The sequence below is a fragment of the Bactrocera dorsalis genome, chromosome 1 (assembly GCF_023373825.1).
Source record: "Bactrocera dorsalis isolate Fly_Bdor chromosome 1, ASM2337382v1, whole genome shotgun sequence".
NCBI lineage: Eukaryota > Metazoa > Arthropoda > Insecta > Diptera > Tephritidae > Bactrocera > Bactrocera dorsalis.
Genome location: NC_064303.1, coordinates 68658385 through 68682751, shown reverse-complemented (window position 1 = coordinate 68682751; position 24367 = coordinate 68658385). Strand labels below are relative to the sequence as shown.

The 24367-nt window shown below is 36.4% G+C and overlaps 2 protein-coding genes across 2 annotated transcripts in view; one reads left to right on the top strand and one right to left on the bottom strand.

Annotated features, from left to right (window-relative positions):
* LOC125780360 (uncharacterized) overlaps nucleotides 1-24367 on the bottom strand; it is a 114428-nt gene that overhangs the window by 47652 nt on the left and 42409 nt on the right. The gene's annotated exons all lie outside the window — the stretch shown is intronic.
* On the top strand, nucleotides 37-10863 carry LOC125777858 (glial fibrillary acidic protein-like). Its single transcript, XM_049453874.1, has 3 exons — nucleotides 37-1300; nucleotides 2040-2055; nucleotides 10734-10863. The coding sequence occupies exons 1-3, from the start codon at nucleotides 37-39 to the stop codon at nucleotides 10861-10863; spliced, it is 1410 nt and encodes a 469-aa protein (XP_049309831.1).

Here is a 24367-nt window from a genome sequence, read left to right as displayed (position 1 = left end):
GAAAAAGATGATAGAAAACGAGCTGAGCAGCTCAAAATGGATCTCAAAACCACAGAAATGGAGAAGGCACAAACAAGTCTTTCCGATTACCAAGCTTTTGCTCAAGAAAAATTCGCAGCACTCGAGTCACAACTGGAAGCACAAGCTGTGGTAGATAAGCGTACACTCGATTCGTATCGCTTAGAAATTGATAACAAACTTTCGCAAAAGCAACAACAACTCGATGAAGCCGAACAACGCGAACTCAAATTAAAAGAGCGTTTCAATTTATTGGCGATTTCCGAGCAAGAGTTGCGTGAAAAATTTACTAGCACTAAAATTGCCTACGCCGCCCGCTTCCAGGCGGCCACAGAACGCGAACATGACTTGAATGAACGAGTGCAAGCGCTGACAAAGGAACTCAATGAGCTTAGAGCTTCCAATGAGAATAGGGAACGCGAGTTGCGTGACAAGTTAAATCTGTCGCAGGATGAGATTTCGGTTTTACGATCCTCACAGCACAGCTTTAACGAGAGCCTGGATCGCAGCAGTGGCATTAGTTCGCCACGCAACTCCAGTATGTCGGAACTGGCGCGTCTGAAAGGTGAAGCGGATAGTTTGCATTGTGTGTTGGAGTTAAAACAGAAGGAGATTTCCAAGTTGACTAAACATAATGAGGAGCTAATGCGTGATGCTGAGGAACGTGTCGTTTTGCAGAGCAAAATATCTTTGCTTGAATCAAACAATGAGATGTTGAAGTCAGAGCTGGATATCAAGTCGGAGAAGGAGAAGGACTTTCTTCGTAAAATCAATGACAAAACAAAAGAGCAAAAGGAATCTTGGAGAGCTACCACGGGAAGAGAAGACGTTAACAGGTATTTTATTCCCCGGGAGAGTCCTCACTTCGGAGGAAGTAGGGAAGAGGGTTATCTTTTTACAGATGAAAGAATGGATCTGGAACCGCCTGATGAAGAGCCAAATGAAGACAAGACAATTAAAGTCGTTGACGATGGGGCTATGACAATAGAAGATGCAGTACTGAATCCAAAGGCCAAGAAGAAGAAACGGATGGCATGTCTACCAATCAAACACATACAACAATTACCGAAAGGCGAATGCAGTGAAGAGGATAATACTAAATTACAAAAAAAGAAGTGTCACATCAAAGGTACACCGTCGTCTAATGTGAAAGATGAAAAGTCAGCAGGATACCGTTGTAACGAATTTGCAGAAATAGTGATGAACAAACTAATTCAACATAGAAAGGCTCGTAGTCATCGTGAACGTCACTTAGTTGGCGAACATGACACGATCACAAATTGTAAGTTAATTTTGTCGCCCGGGAGAATGTTCAAAATTGAACATGTTCGTTGCTGCCAGGCAAGGACAACAATATTATACTTAAATCTTTTATATATATTTTAATGTTAAATAAGATAAGAAATAATCTAGCTATTGTAATCATACAGTCCACTAGTAGTTTAAATATATTGAACATACATACACATATACATAAAATAAACACATAAAAATGTATGCATTGATATGCAGCATACAAACACATTTGAGGCACGCATGTATTAATATGTGACACGCATGCACTCAAGAAATATCTAATAAACATACATATTTACTTAGGTTTGGGCAATTGATTAGAAATGCACATGTGCACTTGAAAACAACCCAAACCAAGCAATATAAATTATACTTCTATGACAGCACACACACACACACACACATGTATTGTATTGTATAGTTAAAAACAACCCCAAGTGGTGTGCTGTAAATATATGTATATATATTTAATTAGATAAGTTAGACTTTTAAAATAGTATATAAGGTTTCCAAATTTATAAATAAAACTAGAATGAAATATTCTCAGCTCGACTAAGGTCTTTATTTTTCCCCCACCAGCGGTAAGAATTTAAAGATTCTTTGTTGAGTTTAAAAAGTTTGATCTTACAAATCAAACAGTTTGATATATAATTTCAAACACTTTATAATTCATATATAATATTTCAAAAATGTATTTAATTTTAACTACATGTTTTTCATTTTAGCTTTCGACATATATAAGTAAGTCGCTTGACGCAACAGATGACAAACAACTTACTAACCAAGCGGGGATTACATAACCGTTAGAATAACAACAACGACATTAATGAATTTATGAATATTAATATGAACCCGCCTCTGTGCAGCAAAAAACGCACGCCAACAAACACAAGGAAGGTTCGACGTCGATAAGCTGCAATCACAACAGACAGCCGAAAGATTTTCTACTCGGCTTGCACTCCTGCTCTCTGAGAGCACTCGTCAACAACTCGGTATAAGGGAACTGTGGGACGGCATTTCAAACTCCTTACGTACAGCTGCAATCGAAACCATTGGTTTTCGGAAAGTGCAAAAGAACAGCTGGTACGACGAGGAGTGCCGTGTCGCAGCGGAGAGAAAACAGGCTGCCTACCTCGCAACGTTACGATCGACCACAACACGTGCGGGATGGGATAGATACCGAGAGTTGAAGAGGGAAGCGAGACGCATTTGCAGACAGAAGAAGAAAGAGGCCGAAATGCGTGAGTACGAACAGCTTGATAAGCTGGCCGACAAGGGTAATGCTCGAAAATTCTATGAAAAAATGCGGCGGCTTACAGAAGGTTTCAAGACCGGAGCATACTCTTGTAGAACCCCCAAAGGTGATCTAGTTACCGATGCCCAGAGCATACTTAGATTATGGAGGGAAAACTTCTCCAGCCTGCTGAATGGCAGTGAACACATAACACCAGGAGAAGGCGAACCCGATACCCCAATCGATGACGATGGAGCAGACGTTCCATTACCCGGCCATGAAGAAGTTCGAATAGCAATTGCCCGCCTGAAGAACAACAAGGCAGCAGGGGCCGACGGATTGCCGGCCGAGCTATTCAAACACGGCGGCGAAGAGCTGATAAGGAGCATGCATCAGCTTCTTTGTAAAATATGGTCGGACGAAAGCATGCCCAACGATTGGAATCTAAGTGTGCTCTGCCCAATCCATAAAAAAAGAGACCCCACAATCTGCGCCAACTACCGTGGGATTAGCCTCCTTAATATCGCATATAAGGTTCTATCGAGCGTATTGTGTGAAAGATTAAAGCCCACCGTCAACAAACTGATTGGACCTTATCAGTGTGGCTTCAGACCTGGTAAATCAACAACCGACCAGATATTCACCATGCGCCAAATCTTGGAAAAGACCCGTGAAAGGAGAATCGACACTCACCACCTATTCGTCGATTTCAAAGCTGCTTTCGACAGCACGAAAAGGAGCTGCCTTTATGCCGCGATGTCTGAATTTGGTATCCCCGCAAAACTAATACGGCTATGTAAGCTGACGTTGAGCAACACCAAAAGCTCCGTCAGAATCGGGAAGGACCTCTCCGAGCCGTTCGATACCAAACGAGGTTTCAGACAAGGCGACTCCCTATCGTGCGACTTCTTCAATCTGCTGCTGGAGAAAATTATTCGAGCTGCAGAACTGAATCGAGCAGGTACAATCTTTTATAAGAGTGTACAGCTGCTGGCGTATGCCGATGATATTGATATCATCGGTCTTAACACCCGCGCCGTTAGTTCTGCTTTCTCCAGACTGAACAAGGAAGCAACGCAAATGGGTCTGGCAGTGAACGAGGGCAAGACGAAATATCTCCTGTCATCAAACAAACAGTCGTCGCACTCGCGACTTGGCACTCACGTCACTGTTGACAGTCATAACTTTGAAGTTGTAGATAATTTCGTCTATCTTGGAACCAGCGTAAACACCACCAACAATGTCAGCCTAGAAATCCAACGCAGGATAACTCTTGCCAACAGGTGCTACTTCGGACTAAGTAGGCAACTGAGAAGCAAAGTCCTCTCTCGACAAACAAAAGCCAAACTCTATAAGTCACTCATAATTCCCGTCCTGCTATATGGTGCAGAGGCCTGGACGATGTCAACAACAGATGAGTCGACGTTGCGAAATTTCGAGAGAAAGGTTCTGCGAAAGATTTATGGTCCTTTGCGCATTGGCCACGGCGAATATCGCATTCAGTGAAACGATGAGCTGTACGAGATATACGATGACAGTGACATAGTTCAGCGAATTAAAAGATAGTGGCTTTGCTGGCTAGATCATGTTGTCCGAATGGGCGAAAACACTCCAGCTCTGAGAGTATTCGACGCAGTACCCGCCGCGGGAAGCAGAGGAAGAGGAAGACCTCCACTCCGTTGGAAGGACCAAGTGGAGAAGGACCTGGCCTCGCTTGGAATAGCCAATTGGCGCCACGTAGCGAAGAGAAGAAACGACTGGCGCGCTGTTGTTGACTCGGCTATAATCGCGTAAGCGGTGTCTACGCCAGTAAAGAAGAAGAAGAATATGAAATCGCTGGTTTAAAATCGCATAGCCTTTTAGGAAAAGTTGTTTAGAATGATACGGAGAATCCGACATACGCGATTTTTTCGTGTTTTGGCTCACCTGTGCTAATAGTAGATTGTTATTTAAGGTATAGTTGTTCTTTACTGTTATTCGATTTGAAGTAGCGTTTGTGACTATTTATTTCGAATGTAATTATAAGTGCACGATAGTATAATTCGATTTTGCTTTTTTATTTTTATTATATGCCAAAATATACATGAGTATATAATATAGTAAAAAATCTGTGCAATAGTTTGTATGTAGTCAGATATGCCGAGTGGCACAAGTCTTCCATAGTTTGTGCAGGGAGGAGCACTAGGATTGCATGAATATAGTATGGAGATAAAAAAAATTGCACAGTACTAAACCGACATAGAGCAAATAGTAATTTCCCAGAAAACACCTCGAAGTATGGTACTAATCAGGGCTGTATCAGAAAAATCAAAATAGACGCACGATAAATTCAACGTCATGCACTCGTTGATCAAATGAAGCCTCATTTGGATGGGCATGTAAGAAGAATGAGAATTTGTCAAATTATGCGTTAGAACTCTAGCTTAACCATCTTTCTATGGTACAACAATCAGACATTTTACCGTTTGATTAACATTTGCAGATAAGTACGAAGAATGTCTTATCCTGATATACTGCGACGAAAAAAGATAAATTTCGATAAATTTGATGGTTATAAAAAATATTTGTACAATACACAAAAACCTCGGCACACCTGTCTCCGTCAATGCAACTTTTATTTAATTCATCAAAATATTAGTAGAAAATTAATATTTTTTTAACAACATATAAGTAAATATTTTCTATAAAGCATATATTTACTCCATCGGACGTTTGCGAAAGATTATACGCAAAACTACTTGATGTAGGTAGCTAGGTCTCAAAAAGGACTCTGATAAATTCCAGTAACCTGCTGCGTGCTATTGAGACGATCTGGCTTCTAATCGGAATCAGGTGCTAAAGACTCCGGAACCCGGAATCAGGTGCTAAAGAGTTTTCGACTCCATGTCCCAAAACTTATAGTTTGCACAAGAGACTATGCTTAGTGTAAAATTTGATTAGTAGCTAAATTGAAGTCTTCTTACGTTAGCAGTTTTCCATTTCGCATGCCTGTCGCGTGCTACCCATATCTTTCCTTCTCTCAAGTATTTTGTAAATGCAGAAAATGCAAGAGAAAACTTTGGTCGAAGGCGTAGCAAATGGAGTTTGTTGAAAACTCACAAAAACGAAGGCACCTATTAAGGTTTTCAACACAACTGCATTTTGGTTGAAGTTTTAAATTTCGGTATTATGGTTTCCAACTCAACCCATCAAAAAAAAATTCAGTTGAAGTGCTTCAGCTTTTCTTTTTTATTACAATTTCCAACTCCACCAATCATGTTGACTAGAGTATTAAAAATTGTCAACTAGGAAATGGTTAAAAGCATCAATTTTTTTATCATTTCAAACTATTTATCAGTTATTAAGTACAAATCCAAAGAAGGGTAATAATTTCTTCAGCTCGTCGAGTATAATCCCAAACCTGGAGGAAACAAATTAGAGTTTGGAAACTTTTTCTTCTTTACTAGCGTAGACGAATGCGGTTATAGCCGAGTTAACAACAGCGTTTTTCGCAATTTGGCAACTCTCGGCATCTATTCTACCCCGCTCTTACTGTGGTCGACCGCAACAATGCGAGGTAGGCTTTCCGTTTTCTCTTCATTGCGACACGTCCTCATCGCATCAGCTGTTCTTTCGAAGTTTCCGAAATCCAATGGATTCGTTTGCAGCTGTACGTGAGGAGTTTGAAATGCTGTCCCACAATTTCCTTATGTCGTGTTACTGACGAGTGCTCTTAAAGAGTGTAAGTCGAGTAGAAAACAGTTTTGCTACTTTTTGCGATTGCAGCTTCTCGAGGTCGGACCTTTCCTGTGTGTCCAGCCGCTCATAAAAGGTATTTTAGGTCATATCTATTTTTCGCAATTGTAGCTTCTTGATGTCGGACCTTCCCTGTGTGCCCAGCCGCTCATAAAATGCATCTTAGGTCATATCCTTCTCTTTCGTCGGGCGTGGGCGGAAATCAGCGTTATGTTAAGCATTTTTCTTTCTATGCGGATTGTGGCTAGATTCTCATCCAGCGGACTGAATGTCAGGACTCGACGACAAAATCATTCTGTCATCACAAATTCCACACCGAATTGACGCTTCTTTATATGGCCGCTGCAGTAAATGTTATAAGGACCTACTCGTCTCCGTTTTGGTCTCGTCCATCGCATATTTAAAACTAACGTTTCTGGCCACTCCCTAGTGAAAGGCAATCAGAGAACTTTTCACACTTCTTCCCATAACTTAAAAAAAAACACCTCTAAAAAAAATTATATCGAAGACCAGCATTTCAAGAATCCAAATCAATATGAAACTTTGTACACATACAAGGTGCTTTCCAAAGTAAACAGGACTTTTTGAATCTAGCGCCCTGGTGGCGCCATCTATATGTCGACTGGTGCGTTAGAATCTGATATCTTTACCGGTTGCCCATTTAAAAAAATAATGATATTTCATAGACAGGAAGTGAAGTTATTGCGTTTTAAGAGTCAGTATGTTTGTGTTATCGGTTCGAAAATGAGCTTCGAACAAAGAGTCAACATTAAATTTTATTTTTGAATTGGTAAAACTTTCAAACGCTTCAATTGGTGACACAATTTTATGGCGATGATTGCCTATCCCGTAGCAGAGTGCACGTGTGGTTTCAATGTTTTCAAAGTGGTCGTGAGGACATACATGACAATCAACATGCGGCCCAATCAAAATTCCATCGGAAATTCCATCGAAACTGTGCGTGAATTCATCAAAAATCACAAATTGACTGACGACCAAAAATAGCTCTCATCGATCGACGCTTGCGACCGATTATTTGACCAAAAATCACATTTTAACCATTAACTTTTTTACTAACTAATTTTAACTTAAAAAAACCAGTAACAATTTCATCAAATTCATACAAAATGCTATTTGGAAATAATCACCAAAACCGGTTTTAACAATTCGTATAATACAAGGTGTGTTCCAAAGTAAACAGGACTTAAAAACAAAAACAGAAAAAAATGTTTTTTTGGCAATTTTTGTTTTAAGTCGGAGATATTGGTTGGACTTTGAAGTTTAATTTGTTTTTGAGCTTAATTCTATATATTCCTCGTTTATGTGTAGATTACAATTTAAACCAAATGGGACGATAATTGATAATTACTGGAGAACAGCAGCTCTGTTATATTTTTGCTTATGCTTTTCTGATGCAGAGAATGTACATCATAAAGAAGGTTCACGACGAGGAGAACGTAAAAATATTCTTGGCTAACTCGTTCAAGATACCAGCACGGCAGAAGAAATGTTAACAGTTGCGCTTGAACAGAGCTGAGCATTAATAAAAATTATGATCAGAATTATACGTATTTTGCTGCTACAGACTTATGTTAGCTCGTTTGTTTAAATTTTTATACGTTTATATGTAAACATTTGTATTCATATATATATATATATATTTGTTTTGTGCATATTTATGAATATAGGTGCAATTAAATACATTTTAGTTAATTTATATTTGCAGATAATGTGAAAATAATGCCTACTTTTTCAATTATTTCTTATATATTGGTCTACAACTTTGCTGACGTAACGCGTTTTTTTTGGTGCTCCATTTATGGCATCAAGTATGATAGGAAATAATCCTAAATTAGTTCCTAAGCGCGCGGAAACACACACAGTGTCCACATCAGCTCAACCTAATTAAAAACTGAGCATAATAAAGTTACAAAAGCGGTGAGTGTTAAAACACTTTACAAAGTCCGGCAGTATGTTCAAAATTGAACATGTTCGTTTTCTTAAATAAGATAAGTTTAAAAATGTGTAATACTTAAGATCATGAAAACATATACAGTCCACTAATTTTAGATAATCATTTCTTTCCCTCGGCAATATGTTCAAATATCATTGAGCATGCATACTTATCAGCAAAGCCGAAATACAATTAAAAATAAATATATATTTTCAAACATACATACATACATACGTATGTACATAAACAACCACATGCATTTAAATGCAATGTGCATCTAAATAATAATAAAAAATGCATGGGGACACAAGTCATAAATTTACAGAAGAGATAACATTAAACAAATGGAAATTAGCACAAAAAAATCAAAGAAATTTTTGGAATCGTTGGAAAAATGAATATCTTCATACACTTCAGCAAAGAAATAAATGGAAAACTCCGGCAGACAATATAAGGTCGGCGATGTGGTAATACTAAAAGACGAAAACTCACAACTAGCCAACTGACCTCTTGCTAAAATAATAGAAACTCATCCGGGAAATGATGGTCGCGTTCGTGTGGCAATGTTGAAGCTGCAAAATACCACATTGAAAAGACCAATTCAGAAGTTGTGTCTTTTGGTAAGCGCAGCAGAAGAAGACCGGAAGGAGCAGGTAAAGGAAACTTACTTAGCCACAAATAGTCAAAAGAAAGCAAACAGGACGACAAACATATAATTGGAGTTACACTTCTGGTACTGTTTTGTCTTACACCAAGCAATCTCGCAAACGCCTTGAAAGTAGTGCTAATACAGCAATATTTTTGGATTCACTAGGAAAAATGGATGTAATTACCTCTACTTGGGATTTAGTAATATACTATGATCTTCGCGCATATTTTGAACAAATGAATGTAATACCGAATTGCTTGACTAGAATAAAAGATCAGTGTCATATCTTAACACAGTTCGAAGAAGCATGTAATGTCATATCATTATCTCTTGGAAGGCGCCTTGAAGGAATAACGCACAATCACAATTTGATTGTATATAACAAGAGACAAAAAAGAGCACCTTTGGAATGGGTTGGTTCCATTTACAATATGCTATTTGGGTTGATGGATGCCGATGACCAAGACCAAATTGAATCTAATCTTAAAACTTTACTCAGCAACCAAAGATATTTAAAAGAAGGTCTCAAGGCGCAAATTTTTGTAATCAATTCGACAGCAAATATTATCAACAAGAATATATATGAAGTAAATGAGCAATTTACAAAACTTCAAACTCAAATTAATAAGTATCATTCTGAGATAATAAAAGATATTAGTCGAGATAAAATGGCTATACAATTTCAAATGCTGGTAACACAAATTAACATTCTTATGAGCGAATGTGAAAACACAAAGATTCATAACTGAATTACTAATCGATTTAAATCATGGAGGAATTAATCCAGCTCTTTTAACTCCCTTACAACTGAGTGAAGAAAGGGTCCATTAACAAGGCAACAACAACAAAAATAATGGAGGAACAGTGGAATGTAGTAGCTCAGAAGACAGCAAAATTGCCAAAAACAAAACCCCAAGCGGTTTTAAAATCAAAAATGGGGACCTTTCCTATGCGGAGATGCTACGGAAAATCAAGTCCGACTCAACACTCAGCGGATTCGGAAATATCGTGACAAAGATACGCAAAACGCAAAGTGGTGAAATGTAGCTACAATTGATCGGAGCAGTGATTTCAACCCACTCTAAGGAGACTATGAAAAAATGTCTTGGGTATCAAGCCCACGTTAAACTTCTGACCCTGGAGACTCTACTGGAGTGTAAAATCCTTGATGAAGTCACAAGTAAGGAAAAAGTTTTTTATATCCTGCAGAGAGAATTAGGAAACCCTCATCTGACGATCTCGTCAATCAATAGCTTAAGAAAGTCTTATGGAGGCACCCAAATAGCACTTATTAAACTCCCGGTTGAAGCAGCTAGACAACTTCTAGTGACTAGAAAGCTGAAAGTTGGATGGGTAAGGGCAAACACAGCGATGCTTTAAATGTCTCGACTACGGACACACTGCAAAATTCACATTCACAAATGAGGACACGTCCAGACTCGGCAGGAGATGTGGCGAAGGGGAGCACCAGGAAAAGGACTGCAATAACAAACCCAAATATTTGCTCTGCTTGAAAGCCGGTACAAAAGAAATTGAGCACTTTACAGGAAGCGTCAGGTGCCCAATATACAAGGAAGCAGCTCAACAGGTCACATGAGGTTCTTACAACTGAACGCAAACCATTGTCAAGCGGCACACGACTTGTTAAAACAGTCAGTTGCCGAAGAGCAAATTGATGTGGTTCTACTAAGCGAACCATACAAAATCGGACAAGGCGTAATCTGGATAAGTGACAGTCGAAAGAAAGCGGTTATATGGAAATGTACTTTCAACTTTGCAAAGCTTGAATCGCCTTTCTCTTCAGATGGTTTTGTTCGTACAACTATCAATAATATTAATATACACAGCTGCTACTTACCTCCTAGCCTTAGCGACGAAGAATACAGGCGTACTATCGACAACCTAGTGGGCGATGCCAGGCGCAACACCAAAGTGATAATAGCTGGTGATTTGAATGCCTTGGCTATCGAATGGTAATGCAAAAGAACCAACAGCAGAGGAAAAACCTTACTAGAAGCCTTTGATTCTCTTGATCTGGAGATGCAATGCACATTTAACAAAGGTGGCCGACAATCGGTGATTGATTTAAAATTTGTTCGCTCGAGTTTAGTTCGCAGATCTCACTGAAAAATCAGCGACCGGCACAATTCCGATTTCTTTGGCGCCGCGATTTGAAGGTACCGTTGGAAAGAGGAAGTCCTCCTGATTAAAAACATATTCGGCCTTAAAGTTCGAAAATTCGCCAAATTGGACCATTTCAAGAAGCTATTTCACCACATTAAACACGCTTTATTCACATTTTTTTCTTCAAATTAATTAAATTACACTATAGTCTTTTAAATGAGTCCACATTTTACACTTTTTGCAGGTTTTTTAAATAAAATTTTTTCTTTATTTTAAAAATTACATTTTACACTCGTTTGAACTTCATTTGTTTACCAAAAAATACGACGAAATGGAGCGCTGCCATGTGATGATAAGGCAATTCGCTGAAATTCCTCTTTTTCGCAAAATTTCCTTTATTCATGCATATGGATATTTTCTTTTTTAAATTTATTAAGTAAATAAGTAATATTATATACATGTATTAGCAATATTATATAATAATATTATATATACACATGTATAAGTAATATTATATAATAATATTACGTAATAAAGTGTAAAGTATACAGTACAGTACGAAAACTCAAATTTTATTTCAATATGAGTGCATGATAACCGAAAAATATAACCACTTCATACCCAAAACTCATATTTTAAATATAATAATGTATATATCGTCGCCTAAAATACAAACCAATCATCAAAATAAATGGAAAAATAAATGGAAATCGCTGACAGATATAATAACCAAAACGAAAGTACTTCAGTCAACCCGGGTATTCGCTCGGTCAGGGTTATTTTTTTAAAGCGCGGCCGAAGGCCGCCAACGCAGAAAGGAGTACTACGCGAAACTACTTCAGTCACCCCGGGTATTCGCTCGGTCAGGGTTATTTTTTTAAAGCGCGGCCGAAGGCCGCCAACGCAGAAAGGAGTACTACGCGAAACTACTTCAGTCACCCCGGGTATTCGCTCGTAATATTATAATATTATCACACGATTTTACTTATTTGTGTTTATTAAATATAAATCACATATTATTCATATATTCATATATGTATGCATGTATAATATGTATGTATGTATGTATGTAAGTTAATAGTTGCCACCAAATAATTAAGACACGCTCATTTGAATTGTCAAGTTGAACTCCAAATTATTTTATTCAATACATTTCTTTTTATACAAAATTTTTGCTTATTACTATAAACTTACATATGTACGAATTCTTACTTACTAGTACTTAATTCTATATACTTTATAATGCTAACGTAAGCAATAATATAGCGAAACAGTAAACCTCAGTTTGTTCAAGAAACGGCTTACATTGCGGTGGCACGACTTCCGCTCTGGTTTAGTGCCGACGAAATGTGCTGTTGTTGTAATTTTTGGAATTTAACTTTATTGAGCAACATTCTCGTCAGTATACTCGTATTTTGCTAGCTACGACAACTTTGTTGTTGTATATTTCGTTAGCTATGCTACCTGTGATAACTGCTATGCTAGCTGTGATAACTCCCCCCTTCTTAAGCATCAGCGTCTCGCTGATTAAGAATTATTGACTACTGAAAGCTTATTCAAAGTTATAGTTTCGTTAAAGAAGTTTATGAGAAAAGTACCATTTAGTTTAAAAGAAGTATTATTATAAGTAATATTTCCAATAAAATTTGAAAGAAATATTGTTCCTTCACTAATTAATTCAATTATAGCTTGGTTTACATATTGGTAATCGCAAAGCGCTTTTTCTCCGCTAAGGATTTGTGAAATGCAATGGGATTTGTTTAGTTTTTTAAGTTGGTTTCTCTTGCATATAGTAGTATCATCTATTTCAATGCAATTTCCAAGTATGCCATATTTGTCGTTTTGGGATATGAAAAGATTGGTGAATTCTAAGTATACTCGTTTAAGGTGTTTTACAGTCGAACGTATGATAATATTATTGTAAAGGGTATCTTCGGTTTTTGGTAGTGAAATTACATATAAAAGAAGTGAGTCTTTAATAATCATAGAAGGTTCTGCATATTTGAGTGCTTGCAGTTCATTTTTAAAAGGTAGTGTCTCAGTTTGAGAGAGAATATTTGCGATATCTTCTTTATTTAGAATTTGAGAATGAACGATTCCTTGTTTTGCTAATTGGGTTGCCATTATAATTTTAGCAATTTCGTCTTTTACGATACCTAATCTATTATATAATGTTTGTGCGAATAATTCCTTATTATTCTTACTTATTTCATCCACAATCATGTTATAACTATCTAATATTTTATTATTTGTCTTGATAAGGTATTGGTTTGTGGTGTACTGTACGTTACTGTTTTCAGTCAGTTTATGTGTTGTGGAAAGTATTTGGTCCCAGTCAGTGGCATCTGGATTTCCTGCTAACCATTTCCAAGCAGATCCTATCCAATTGATTGATCTCTTTTGAATGGTTGAATTTTTTGTTCGCAGTTGGCTTAATAAGCTGTCTATCTCGGAAAGTTGATGTTTTAGTTGTGGAAATAAAATATTTGTTGTACTAATTTTTTGGTATATAGTAAGTCTAACGTCGTTGGTAATTTTTTCGTAGTCGTCCAAGTCGATAGTATGGATAATTGTATACGTCCCTTTTGTAATCTTTCCTAGTCCTTGTTTGATCGTCACGAGTGGGCTGTCATATTCGTAGGTGTCCACTGTTGCAGTTGTCCAGTAAGGTAAAAGTCTAAAGAGTAAATGTCAGTTAGTTTTTTAAATGTGATTTATGAATCTTTCTGTTATCTTTAGTAGTTATTGTGACGGTATTGTCTTTAGCGACAGTTTCTTTTTTAAAAATGGGTTTCGTTTTCCCTTTAATTTGTTTGTTCTTTTTAAATATAGTATCACCAGGTTCGTAATTCCTTATTTTTGACCTATTTTTGTTGTGATAATTTAGTGTATTTTTTTGGTTTCTGGCTATTTCATTTCGAAGGTCAGAATTAACTATTTCCTTAAAGTTTGTTAAATCTTGGTAGTTGATTCTCTGTGTTCTTCCAAAGAAAATATCAGCTGGTTTCCTTTTCGTAACTGAATGTATCGTGTTATTATATCTGTCAACGGCAACGTTGACAATTTCTTTAAAAGAGTAATCAGGATATTCCACTTGGAGACATCTGATTATTTCAATAATAGTGGAATGCACACGTTCTATCGCACCATTGACTTCGCTTTTCTGAGGTGGTGCTAAATAGATTTCAATTCCTAACCCTTCTAAATAGTTCAGAGTTATTGGGCTTATAAAGCTGCCTTCATTGTCCATGACCAAAGTCTTTGGTACAGTGAAATAGTGTTGAAGCTTTATCAATTTATCCCTGATATGCAGTACTGATTTATTTTTTATCCTGAAAAATTTTACAAATTTAGTGAATTTGTCAATGCACGAAATATATTTTTCACCGGACATTTCTATAATGTCGATATGCAGTATTTCTGTTGGATACGAAGGTATGGGTGTTGCCTGTAACTTGGGTTTTTGTGGATGCCGGTCGTACTTATTACATCCGCAAATTTCACATGATTTAGTATATTTTTTAATAAGTTTAGTCATTTGTGGAAAATAGTATTTTTCCAATATCTGGTCTTTATTTTCTCTACCATTGCGATGGGCTCTTTTGTGTTCTTGTTCTATTATTTTAAATTTGACATCTTCGTCTGCGATATCGGTAACTACTTTCTGTGTTATCCTGATACGAAATTGTGAGAAATTTTCTTGATATATTTGTTGAAGTAATGAAATGTATTTCTCTTGAATTTTAATTCCATTGATTATGTTTGGGTTTAGAATGCTTTTCAAGATTTTACTTAGGTTTTCTTTATCGTAAACTTCACATTTAATGAGATGTCTATGGAAGCTTGGATGAGGTTCTTCCTGTGTAATTTCCTCCTTTCCTTCTGTAAATATAACTTGATTTTTAAATACGTTAATTGGAGCTTCACAGTGAGGAATGAGCTTTGAGCTATCCTCTTCTGCGCTATGTTGTGTATTTTCATCTGTGGATGTTAGCGTATTAACTTCTATTGGCAGCCGTGATAGCGCATCGGCGACTACGTTTGTTTTTCCTGGTTTGTAAATTAGTTTATAATTATATTCTTCTATCCTTGCTTTCCACCTTTTTAGCTTGGCATTGTTATTACTGTTGCTTAGTGCAAACGTCAGTGGCTGGTGATCAGTAAGAATTTTTATTTCTTTAGCTCCATACAGGTAAGTCCTTAATTTGTCGAGGGACCATACTATGGCGAGCATTTCTTTCTCTATTGTCGAGTAATTCTCTTCGGTTTTATTGAGTGATCTAGAGATGTAAGTTATGGGTCTGTCTTGACCGATTATCCCTTGTGAAAGGGCTGCTCCGATTGCAGTATTGGAAGCATCTGTCGTCAGAATAAAGGGATTGTTGAAGTCTGGGAATACCAGAATTTCAGAAGATGTAAGCAAATATTTTATGTCATTAAATGATTTCAAGCCCTCCTCTGTTAGTGAAATTTGTATCCGTTTGGATTGACTTGCTTTTATTTGAGCATTTTCACCTCTAGTTAAATTGGTAAGTGGCTTGACAATTTTTGCAAAGTCTTTTATAAATCTCCTATAATACGATGCTAAACCCAGGAAACCTTTTAATTCCTTAAGGTTAGCAGGTGTGGGAATTTTTTTAATGGCGGATATTTTGTCAGGATCTGGCAAAATACCTTCGCCGGTAACGATATGACCTTGAAAATTTACTTCTGTTCTAAACAATTTGGATTTTTCCAGATTGACTTTTAAATTTGATTTGTGCAAAAGCATGAACACCTCTTCAATATTTCGTAAGTGTTCCTCTTTAGTTTTTCCCATTATTATAATGTCATCGATATAAACGTAGCAGGCTTTTCCTATAAGCGTTTTGAGAACATCATTGATCATTCTCTGAAAAATGGAAGGGGCATTTTTAAGACCGAATGGCAACCTAGTAAATTCATATTTACCATTGGCTGTAGAAAAAGCTGTCTTTTCTATGTCCTTTTCCTTCATCCTGATTTGGTGGAATCCGGATGTAAGGTAGAGTGTAGTAAAATACTTACATTCGCCTAAGCTAGCGAGAGTGTTGTTTATATCAGGTATTGGATAGGAATCAGGTATAGTTATTGCATTTAGTCGTTTAGAATCAACAACTACTCTATACTTTTTTTCTCCTGATGGACCTGGTTTTTTTGGAACAATCCACAATGGGGAGTTATATGGACTCTTTGAAGGCCTTATTACACCATTGTTAAGAAGTTCTTTTATTTGTTTTTCTACTTCGCCCCGTAGGTTGGCTGGGTAAGGATATGATTTTGTATATATCGGTTCTTCACTTGTTGTTTCAATTTCTGCTAATACAGTTGTGTCGATTGTCCCACTGTCGGAGACTGGTCCGAAAAGTTCCGAATATTTATTTATCATTTCCTTAACTTCATGTTCATAGGGGTTTTCTTGAATATTATTTATTTGTTTAGAGATATTTTGTTTTAGTGGCAGTACCACATCCTTGAGGGTTATTGTGTCATTTTTCCTATTTATGATTGCTCCCAATTCTTTGAGGGTATCATCGCCAATGATGCCATCAAAGGATTTTAAATTGGGTAATGTAAAGAAATCAAAATTATTTGTAATACCTATACTTTTAAAAAATGGTCCACGTAGTTTATGGGTTATATTTACTTGACCTGTGGCTGAGTGAACCTTAAAAGGACACTCAAGTTTCATTGAATTTTTTGAAAGTTTTTCGGAGACAAAGTTTTTATTAGCTCCCGTATCTACAAGGAACTTCGCGATATCCCCGTTCTTTAAAGTTAGTTCTAAATAGGGTAGGGTAGACAGGCGTCTGTCATAAAATTTATTTCCTCGTCCTCTGTTTGGACATTAAATAGTTTTTGGGATTTCCTAGGGATATTTGAAGAATAATTGGATGGCCTTACTATAGGCGTATTGTTCGGTCGATTCATATAGTTTATTCTTCGTGAGTGTATTGAAGGATCCACCTCCATAGGGATTGGTGGTTTAGGATTGGTTGGTCTGGGCGGTGGCGGTGCTTGATTTTGAATGTTTTTATTATAGATTAAATTTTTTTTCGGCAGGGTTTAATACCCTTGGTACAAATATTGGTTTTGGATTCATTTGATGGTTTTGTATTTGATTAGAGCTACTTCCATTTTTTTTATATATTGAATAGTTTCTTAAGTTAATGTTTTGAATTTCAAGGCAGGAATCGTATGCTTCGGGTAGGTTGCTGGGGCGTTGAATGACTAGCATTCTAGACAATTCGCGTTTAGGCCTCTGATAAATATATCAATGGCTCGATTCCTATAGGTTGCCAGTAGAACATTATTTGCTTCTCTTGAATAATCATGACTCTTTATTTTGTTTATTATCAGGGATAGTTGGTGATTGACTCTTGCGTAGAATTGCTCTACGCTGAAGTGTTTTTGGGATAAGGTTCCTAGTTCGTGTTCTAGAGTCCTAAGGTCGCGTTTGTCTGCATAGTGTAGTGACAAACAATTTTTGATTGTTCCCCAATCATCGTTGAATATGTTGTAAGAGATTAAGGCCGTATCTGCAGGGCCTTTAATTTTCTGCCTAATATGTCGTAGGATGGCTCTATACAGTGGCTTTGTTCTGACTACTTCGTAGTCCTGTAAAATAGATTCTACATTGTGGATCAAGGAGATAAATTGAATCGGGTCTCCTTCGAATGTCGGTAGGTTCTTTACACTATCAGGCAATCTGCTAATTTCGGCTAGGTCTGCCTCTGTTAAGTGAATAAGGTTATTGGGGTTAGCGCTTTCGCTGTGTGGGTTGATTCTAGCTTCTAATTGATTTATTCTATTGCTTAATACCTTAGCTTGCTCGATTTGCGCGTTTATAGCGCCTGTCAAGTGTGTGATGGCTTCTTGTACTTGATCCATACTGAGGCTCACCAGTTTTTACAATTTTTTCTATTGCTAATTGTTATAATCTTGCTCTTATTACAATTTATTTTAAATTGCTTAATACATAAATTTGATTACAAAAAGGTGAATAACTTAATTTTAATTCTTACAACAGTATCGGGAGTATCAGCTTCTGCATCCTGATTTCGGGCGGTCCACTTGTTCCTTTTTGAGGTGTTTTACTCCGCTACTTGGGAGTGGATGACGTCACAGTTCAGGCTTTGATTGTTGTCTTGGTGGTTTTGCACTTTTGTCTACACAGTTGAATATGCTGCGAGAATAATTTTCTCAGTTGCACAGTTATTATTGTCGTATTAGAGTCACTTTGAGCACTTGGTGTTATGGCAGCTTTTCTACGTTGATTCCTTCTTGTTTAGGGGCAACAATAGTTTTTATTAATGCACAGTTTTGAGTCTCTTTGAGCACGTTTTTAGATAACAGCAGTTTTGTTAAGCTGCTTAGTTACTTACACGCGGATAACAGAAGTTTTATTAACGTGCGATTAGAGTTACTTTAAACACTTTGTTTAGATAACAGCAGTTTCCTAACGCTGTTTTTTTCTTTTTCTGCTCGCGGGCAACAACAATTTTATCAATGCGCGATTTAGAGTTTTCTAACGCTGCTTTTTTTCAACCGATATAGACAATTTAAATTTGAAGTCTCGGGCGCCAGTTAATAGTTGCCACCAAATAATTAAGACACGCTCATTTGAATTGTCAAGTTGAACTCCAAATTATTTTATTCAATACATTTCTTTTTATACAAAATTTTTGCTTATTACTATAAACTTACATATGTACGAATTCTTACTTACTAGTACTTAATTCTATATACTTTATAATGCTAACGTAAGCAATAATATAGCGAAACAGTAAACCTCAGTTTGTTCAAGAAACGGCTTACATTGCGGTGGCACGACTTCCGCTCTGGTTTAGTGCCGACGAAATGTGCTGTTGTTGTAATTTTTGGAATTTAACTTTATTGAGCAACATTCTCGTCAGTATACTCGTATTTTGCTAGCTACGACAACTTTGTTGTTGTATATTTCGTTAGCTATGCTACCTGTGATAACTGCTATGCTAGCTGTGATAACTCCCCCCTTCTTAAGCATCAGCGTCTCGCTGATTAAGAATTATTGACTACTGAAAGCTTATTCAAAGTTATAGTTTTGTTAAAGAAGTTTATGAGAAAAGTACCATTTAGTTTAAAAGAAGTATTATTATAAGTAATATTTCCAATAAAATTTGAAAGAAATATTGTTCCTTCACTAATTAATTCAATTATAGCTTGGTTTACATATTGGTAATCGCAAAGCGCTTTTTCTCCGCTAAGGATTTGTGAAATGCAATGGGATTTGTTTAGTTTTTTAAGTTGGTTTCTCTTGCATATAGTAGTATCATCTATTTCAATGCAATTTCCAAGTATGCCATATTTGTCGTTTTGGGATATGAAAAGATTGGTGAATTCTAAGTATACTCGTTTAAGGTGTTTTACAGTCGAACGTATGATAATATTATTGTAAAGGGTATCTTCGGTTTTTGGTAGTGAAATTACATATAAAAGAAGTGAGTCTTTAATAATCATAGAAGGTTCTGCATATTTGAGTGCTTGCAGTTCATTTTTAAAAGGTAGTGTCTCAGTTTGAGAGAGAATATTTGCGATATCTTCTTTATTTAGAATTTGAGAATGAACGATTCCTTGTTTTGCTAATTGGGTTGCCATTATAATTTTAGCAATTTCGTCTTTTACGATACCTAATCTATTATATAATGTTTGTGCGAATAATTCCTTATTATTCTTACTTATTTCATCCACAATCATGTTATAACTATCTAATATTTTATTATTTGTCTTGATAAGGTATTGGTTTGTGGTGTACTGTACGTTACTGTTTTCAGTCAGTTTATGTGTTGTGGAAAGTATTTGGTCCCAGTCAGTGGCATCTGGATTTCCTGCTAACCATTTCCAAGCAGATCCTATCCAATTGATTGATCTCTTTTGAATGGTTGAATTTTTTGTTCGCAGTTGGCTTAATAAGCTGTCTATCTCGGAAAGTTGATGTTTTAGTTGTGGAAATAAAATATTTGTTTTACTAATTTCTTGGTATATAGTAAGTCTAACGTCGTTGGTAATTTTTTCGTAGTCGTCCAAGTCGATAGTATGGATAATTGTATACGTCCCTTTTGTAATCTTTCCTAGTCCTTGTTTGATCGTCACGAGTGGGCTGTCATATTCGTAGGTGTCCACTGTTGCAGTTGTCCAGTAAGGTAAAAGTCTAAAGAGTAAATGTCAGTTAGTTTTTTAAATGTGATTTATGAATCTTTCTGTTATCTTTAGTAGTTATTGTGACGGTATTGTCTTTAGCGACAGTTTCTTTTTTAAAAATGGGTTTCGTTTTCCCTTTAATTTGTTTGTTCTTTTTAAATATAGTATCACCAGGTTCGTAATTCCTTATTTTTGACCTATTTTTGTTGTGATAATTTAGTGTATTTTTTTGGTTTCTGGCTATTTCATTTCGAAGGTCAGAATTAACTATTTCCTTAAAGTTTGTTAAATCTTGGTAGTTGATTCTCTGTGTTCTTCCAAAGAAAATATCAGCTGGTTTCCTTTTCGTAACTGAATGTATCGTGTTATTATATCTGTCAACGGCAATGTTGACAATTTCTTTAAAAGAGTAATCAGGATATTCCACTTGGAGACATCTGATTATTTCAATAATAGTGGAATGCACACGTTCTATCGCACCATTGACTTCGCTTTTCTGAGGTGGTGCTAAATAGATTTCAATTCCTAACCCTTCTAAATAGTTCAGAGTTATTGGGCTTATAAAGCTGCCTTCATTGTCCATGACCAAAGTCTTTGGTACAGTGAAATAGTGTTGAAGCTTTATCAATTTATCCCTGATATGCAGTACTGATTTATTTTTTATCCTGAAAAATTTTACAAATTTAGTGAATTTGTCAATGCACGAAATATATTTTTCACCGGACATTTCTATAATGTCGATATGCAGTATTTCTGTTGGATACGAAGGTATGGGTGTTGCCTGTAACTTGGGTTTTTGTGGATGCCGGTCGTACTTATTACATCCGCAAATTTCACATGATTTAGTATATTTTTTAATAAGTTTAGTCATTTGTGGAAAATAGTATTTTTCCAATATCTGGTCTTTATTTTCTCTACCATTGCGATGGGCTCTTTTGTGTTCTTGTTCTATTATTTTAAATTTGACATCTTCGTCTGCGATATCGGTAACTACTTTCTGTGTTATCCTGATACGAAATTGTGAGAAATTTTCTTGATATATTTGTTGAAGTAATGAAATGTATTTCTCTTGAATTTTAATTCCATTGATTATGTTTGGGTTTAGAACGCTTTTCAAGATTTTACTTAGGTTTTCTTTATCGTAAACTTCACATTTAATGAGATGTCTATGGAAGCTTGGATGAGGTTCTTCCTGTGTAATTTCCTCCTTTCCTTCTGTAAATATAACTTGATTTTTAAATACGTTAATTGGAGCTTCACAGTGAGGAATGAGCTTTGAGCTATCCTCTTCTGCGCTATGTTGTGTATTTTCATCTGTGGATGTTAGCGTATTAACTTCTATTGGCAGCCGTGATAGCGCATCGGCGACTACGTTTGTTTTTCCTGGTTTGTAAATTAGTTTATAATTATATTCTTCTATCCTTGCTTTCCACCTTTTTAGCTTGGCATTGTTATTACTGTTGCTTAGTGCAAACGTCAGTGGCTGGTGATCAGTAAGAATTTTTATTTCTTTAGCTCCATACAGGTAAGTCCTTAATTTGTCGAGGGACCATACTATGGCGAGCATTTCTTTCTCTATTGTCGAGTAATTCTCTTCGGTTTTATTGAGTGATCTAGAGATGTAAGTTATGGGTCTGTCTTGACCGATTATCCCTTGTGAAAGGACTGCTCCGATTGCAGTATTGGAAGCATCTGTCGTCAGAATAAAGGGATTGTTGAAGTCTGGGAATACCAGAATTTCAGAAGATGTAAGCAAATATTTTATGTCATTAAATGATTTCAAGCCCTCCTCTGTTAGTGAAATTTGTATCCGTTTGGATTGACTTGCTTTTATTTGAGCATTTTCACCTCTAGTTAAATTGGTAAGTGGCTTGACAATTTTTGCAAAGTCTTTTATAAATCTCCTATAATACGATGCTAAACCCAGGAAACCTTTTAATTCCTTAAGGTTAGCAGGTGTGGGAATTTTTTTAATGGCGGATATTTTGTCAGGATCTGGCAAAATACCTTCGCCGGTAACGATATGACCTTGAAAATTTACTTCTGTTCTAAACAATTTGGATTTTTCCAGATTGACTTTTAAATTTGATTTGTGCAAAAGCATGAACACCTCTTCAATATTTCGTAAGTGTTCCTCTTTAGTTTTTCCCATTATTATAATGTCATCGATATAAACGTAGCAGGCTTTTCCTATAAGCGTTTTGAGAACATCATTGATCATTCTCTGAAAAATGGAAGGGGCATTTTTAAGACCGAATGGCAACCTAGTAAATTCATATTTACCATTGGCTGTAGAAAAAGCTGTCTTTTCTATGTCCTTTTCCTTCATCCTGATTTGGTGGAATCCGGATGTAAGGTCGAGTGTAGTAAAATACTTACATTCGCCTAAGCTAGCGAGAGTGTTGTTTATATCAGGTATTGGATAGGAATCAGGTATAGTTATTGCATTTAGTCGTTTAGAATCAACAACTACTCTATACTTTTTTTCTCCTGATGGACCTGGTTTTTTTGGAACAATCCACAATGGGGAGTTATATGGACTCTTTGAAGGCCTTATTACACCATTGTTAAGAAGTTCTTTTATTTGTTTTTCTACTTCGCCCCGTAGGTTGGCTGGGTAAGGATATGATTTTGTATATATCGGTTCTTCACTTGTTGTTTCAATTTCTGCTAATACAGTTGTGTCGATTGTCCCACTGTCGGAGACTGGTCCGAAAAGTTCCGAATATTTATTTATCATTTCCTTAACTTCATGTTCATAGGGGTTTTCTTGAATATTATTTATTTGTTTAGAGATATTTTGTTTTAGTGGCAGTACCACATCCTTGAGGGTTATTGTGTCATTTTTCCTATTTATGATTGCTCCCAATTCTTTGAGGGTATCATCGCCAATGATGCCATCAAAGGATTTTAAATTGGGTAATGTAAAGAAATCAAAATTATTTGTAATACCTATACTTTTAAAAAATGGTCCACGTAGTTTATGGGTTATATTTACTTGACCTGTGGCTGAGTGAACCTTAAAAGGACACTCAAGTTTCATTGAATTTTTTGAAAGTTTTTCGGAGACAAAGTTTTTATTAGCTCCCGTATCTACAAGGAACTTCGCGATATCCCCGTTCTTTAAAGTTAGTTCTAAATAGGGTAGGGTAGACAGGCGTCTGTCATAAAATTTATTTCCTCGTCCTCTGTTTGGACATTAAATAGTTTTTGGGATTTCCTAGGGATATTTGAAGAATAATTGGATGGCCTTACTATAGGCGTATTGTTCGGTCGATTCATATAGTTTATTCTTCGTGAGTGTATTGAAGGATCCACCTCCATAGGGATTGGTGGTTTAGGATTGGTTGGTCTGGGCGGTGGCGGTGCTTGATTTTGAATGTTTTTATTATAGATTAAATTTTTTTTCGGCAGGGTTTAATACCCTTGGTACAAATATTGGTTTTGGATTCATTTGATGGTTTTGTATTTGATTAGAGCTACTTCCATTTTTTTTATATATTGAATAGTTTCTTAAGTTAATGTTTTGAATTTCAAGGCAGGAATCGTATGCTTCGGGTAGGTTGCTGGGGCGTTGAATGACTAGCATTCTAGACAATTCGCGTTTAGGCCTCTGATAAATATATCAATGGCTCGATTCCTATAGGTTGCCAGTAGAACATTATTTGCTTCTCTTGAATAATCATGACTCTTTATTTTGTTTATTATCAGGGATAGTTGGTGATTGACTCTTGCGTAGAATTGCTCTACGCTGAAGTGTTTTTGGGATAAGGTTCCTAGTTCGTGTTCTAGAGTCCTAAGGTCGCGTTTGTCTGCATAGTGTAGTGACAAACAATTTTTGATTGTTCCCCAATCATCGTTGAATATGTTGTAAGAGATTAAGGCCGTATCTGCAGGGCCTTTAATTTTCTGCCTAATATGTCGTAGGATGGCTCTATACAGTGGCTTTGTTCTGACTACTTCGTAGTCCTGTAAAATAGATTCTACATTGTGGATCAAGGAGATAAATTGAATCGGGTCTCCTTCGAATGTCGGTAGGTTCTTTACACTATCAGGCAATCTGCTAATTTCGGCTAGGTCTGCCTCTGTTAAGTGAATAAGGTTATTGGGGTTAGCGCTTTCGCTGTGTGGGTTGATTCTAGCTTCTAATTGATTTATT

Coding starts and splice junctions, on each gene's coding strand:
- LOC125777858 (XM_049453874.1), top strand. CDS start 37: ATGGATCTCAAAACCACAGAAATGGAGAAGGCACAAACAAGTCTTTCC.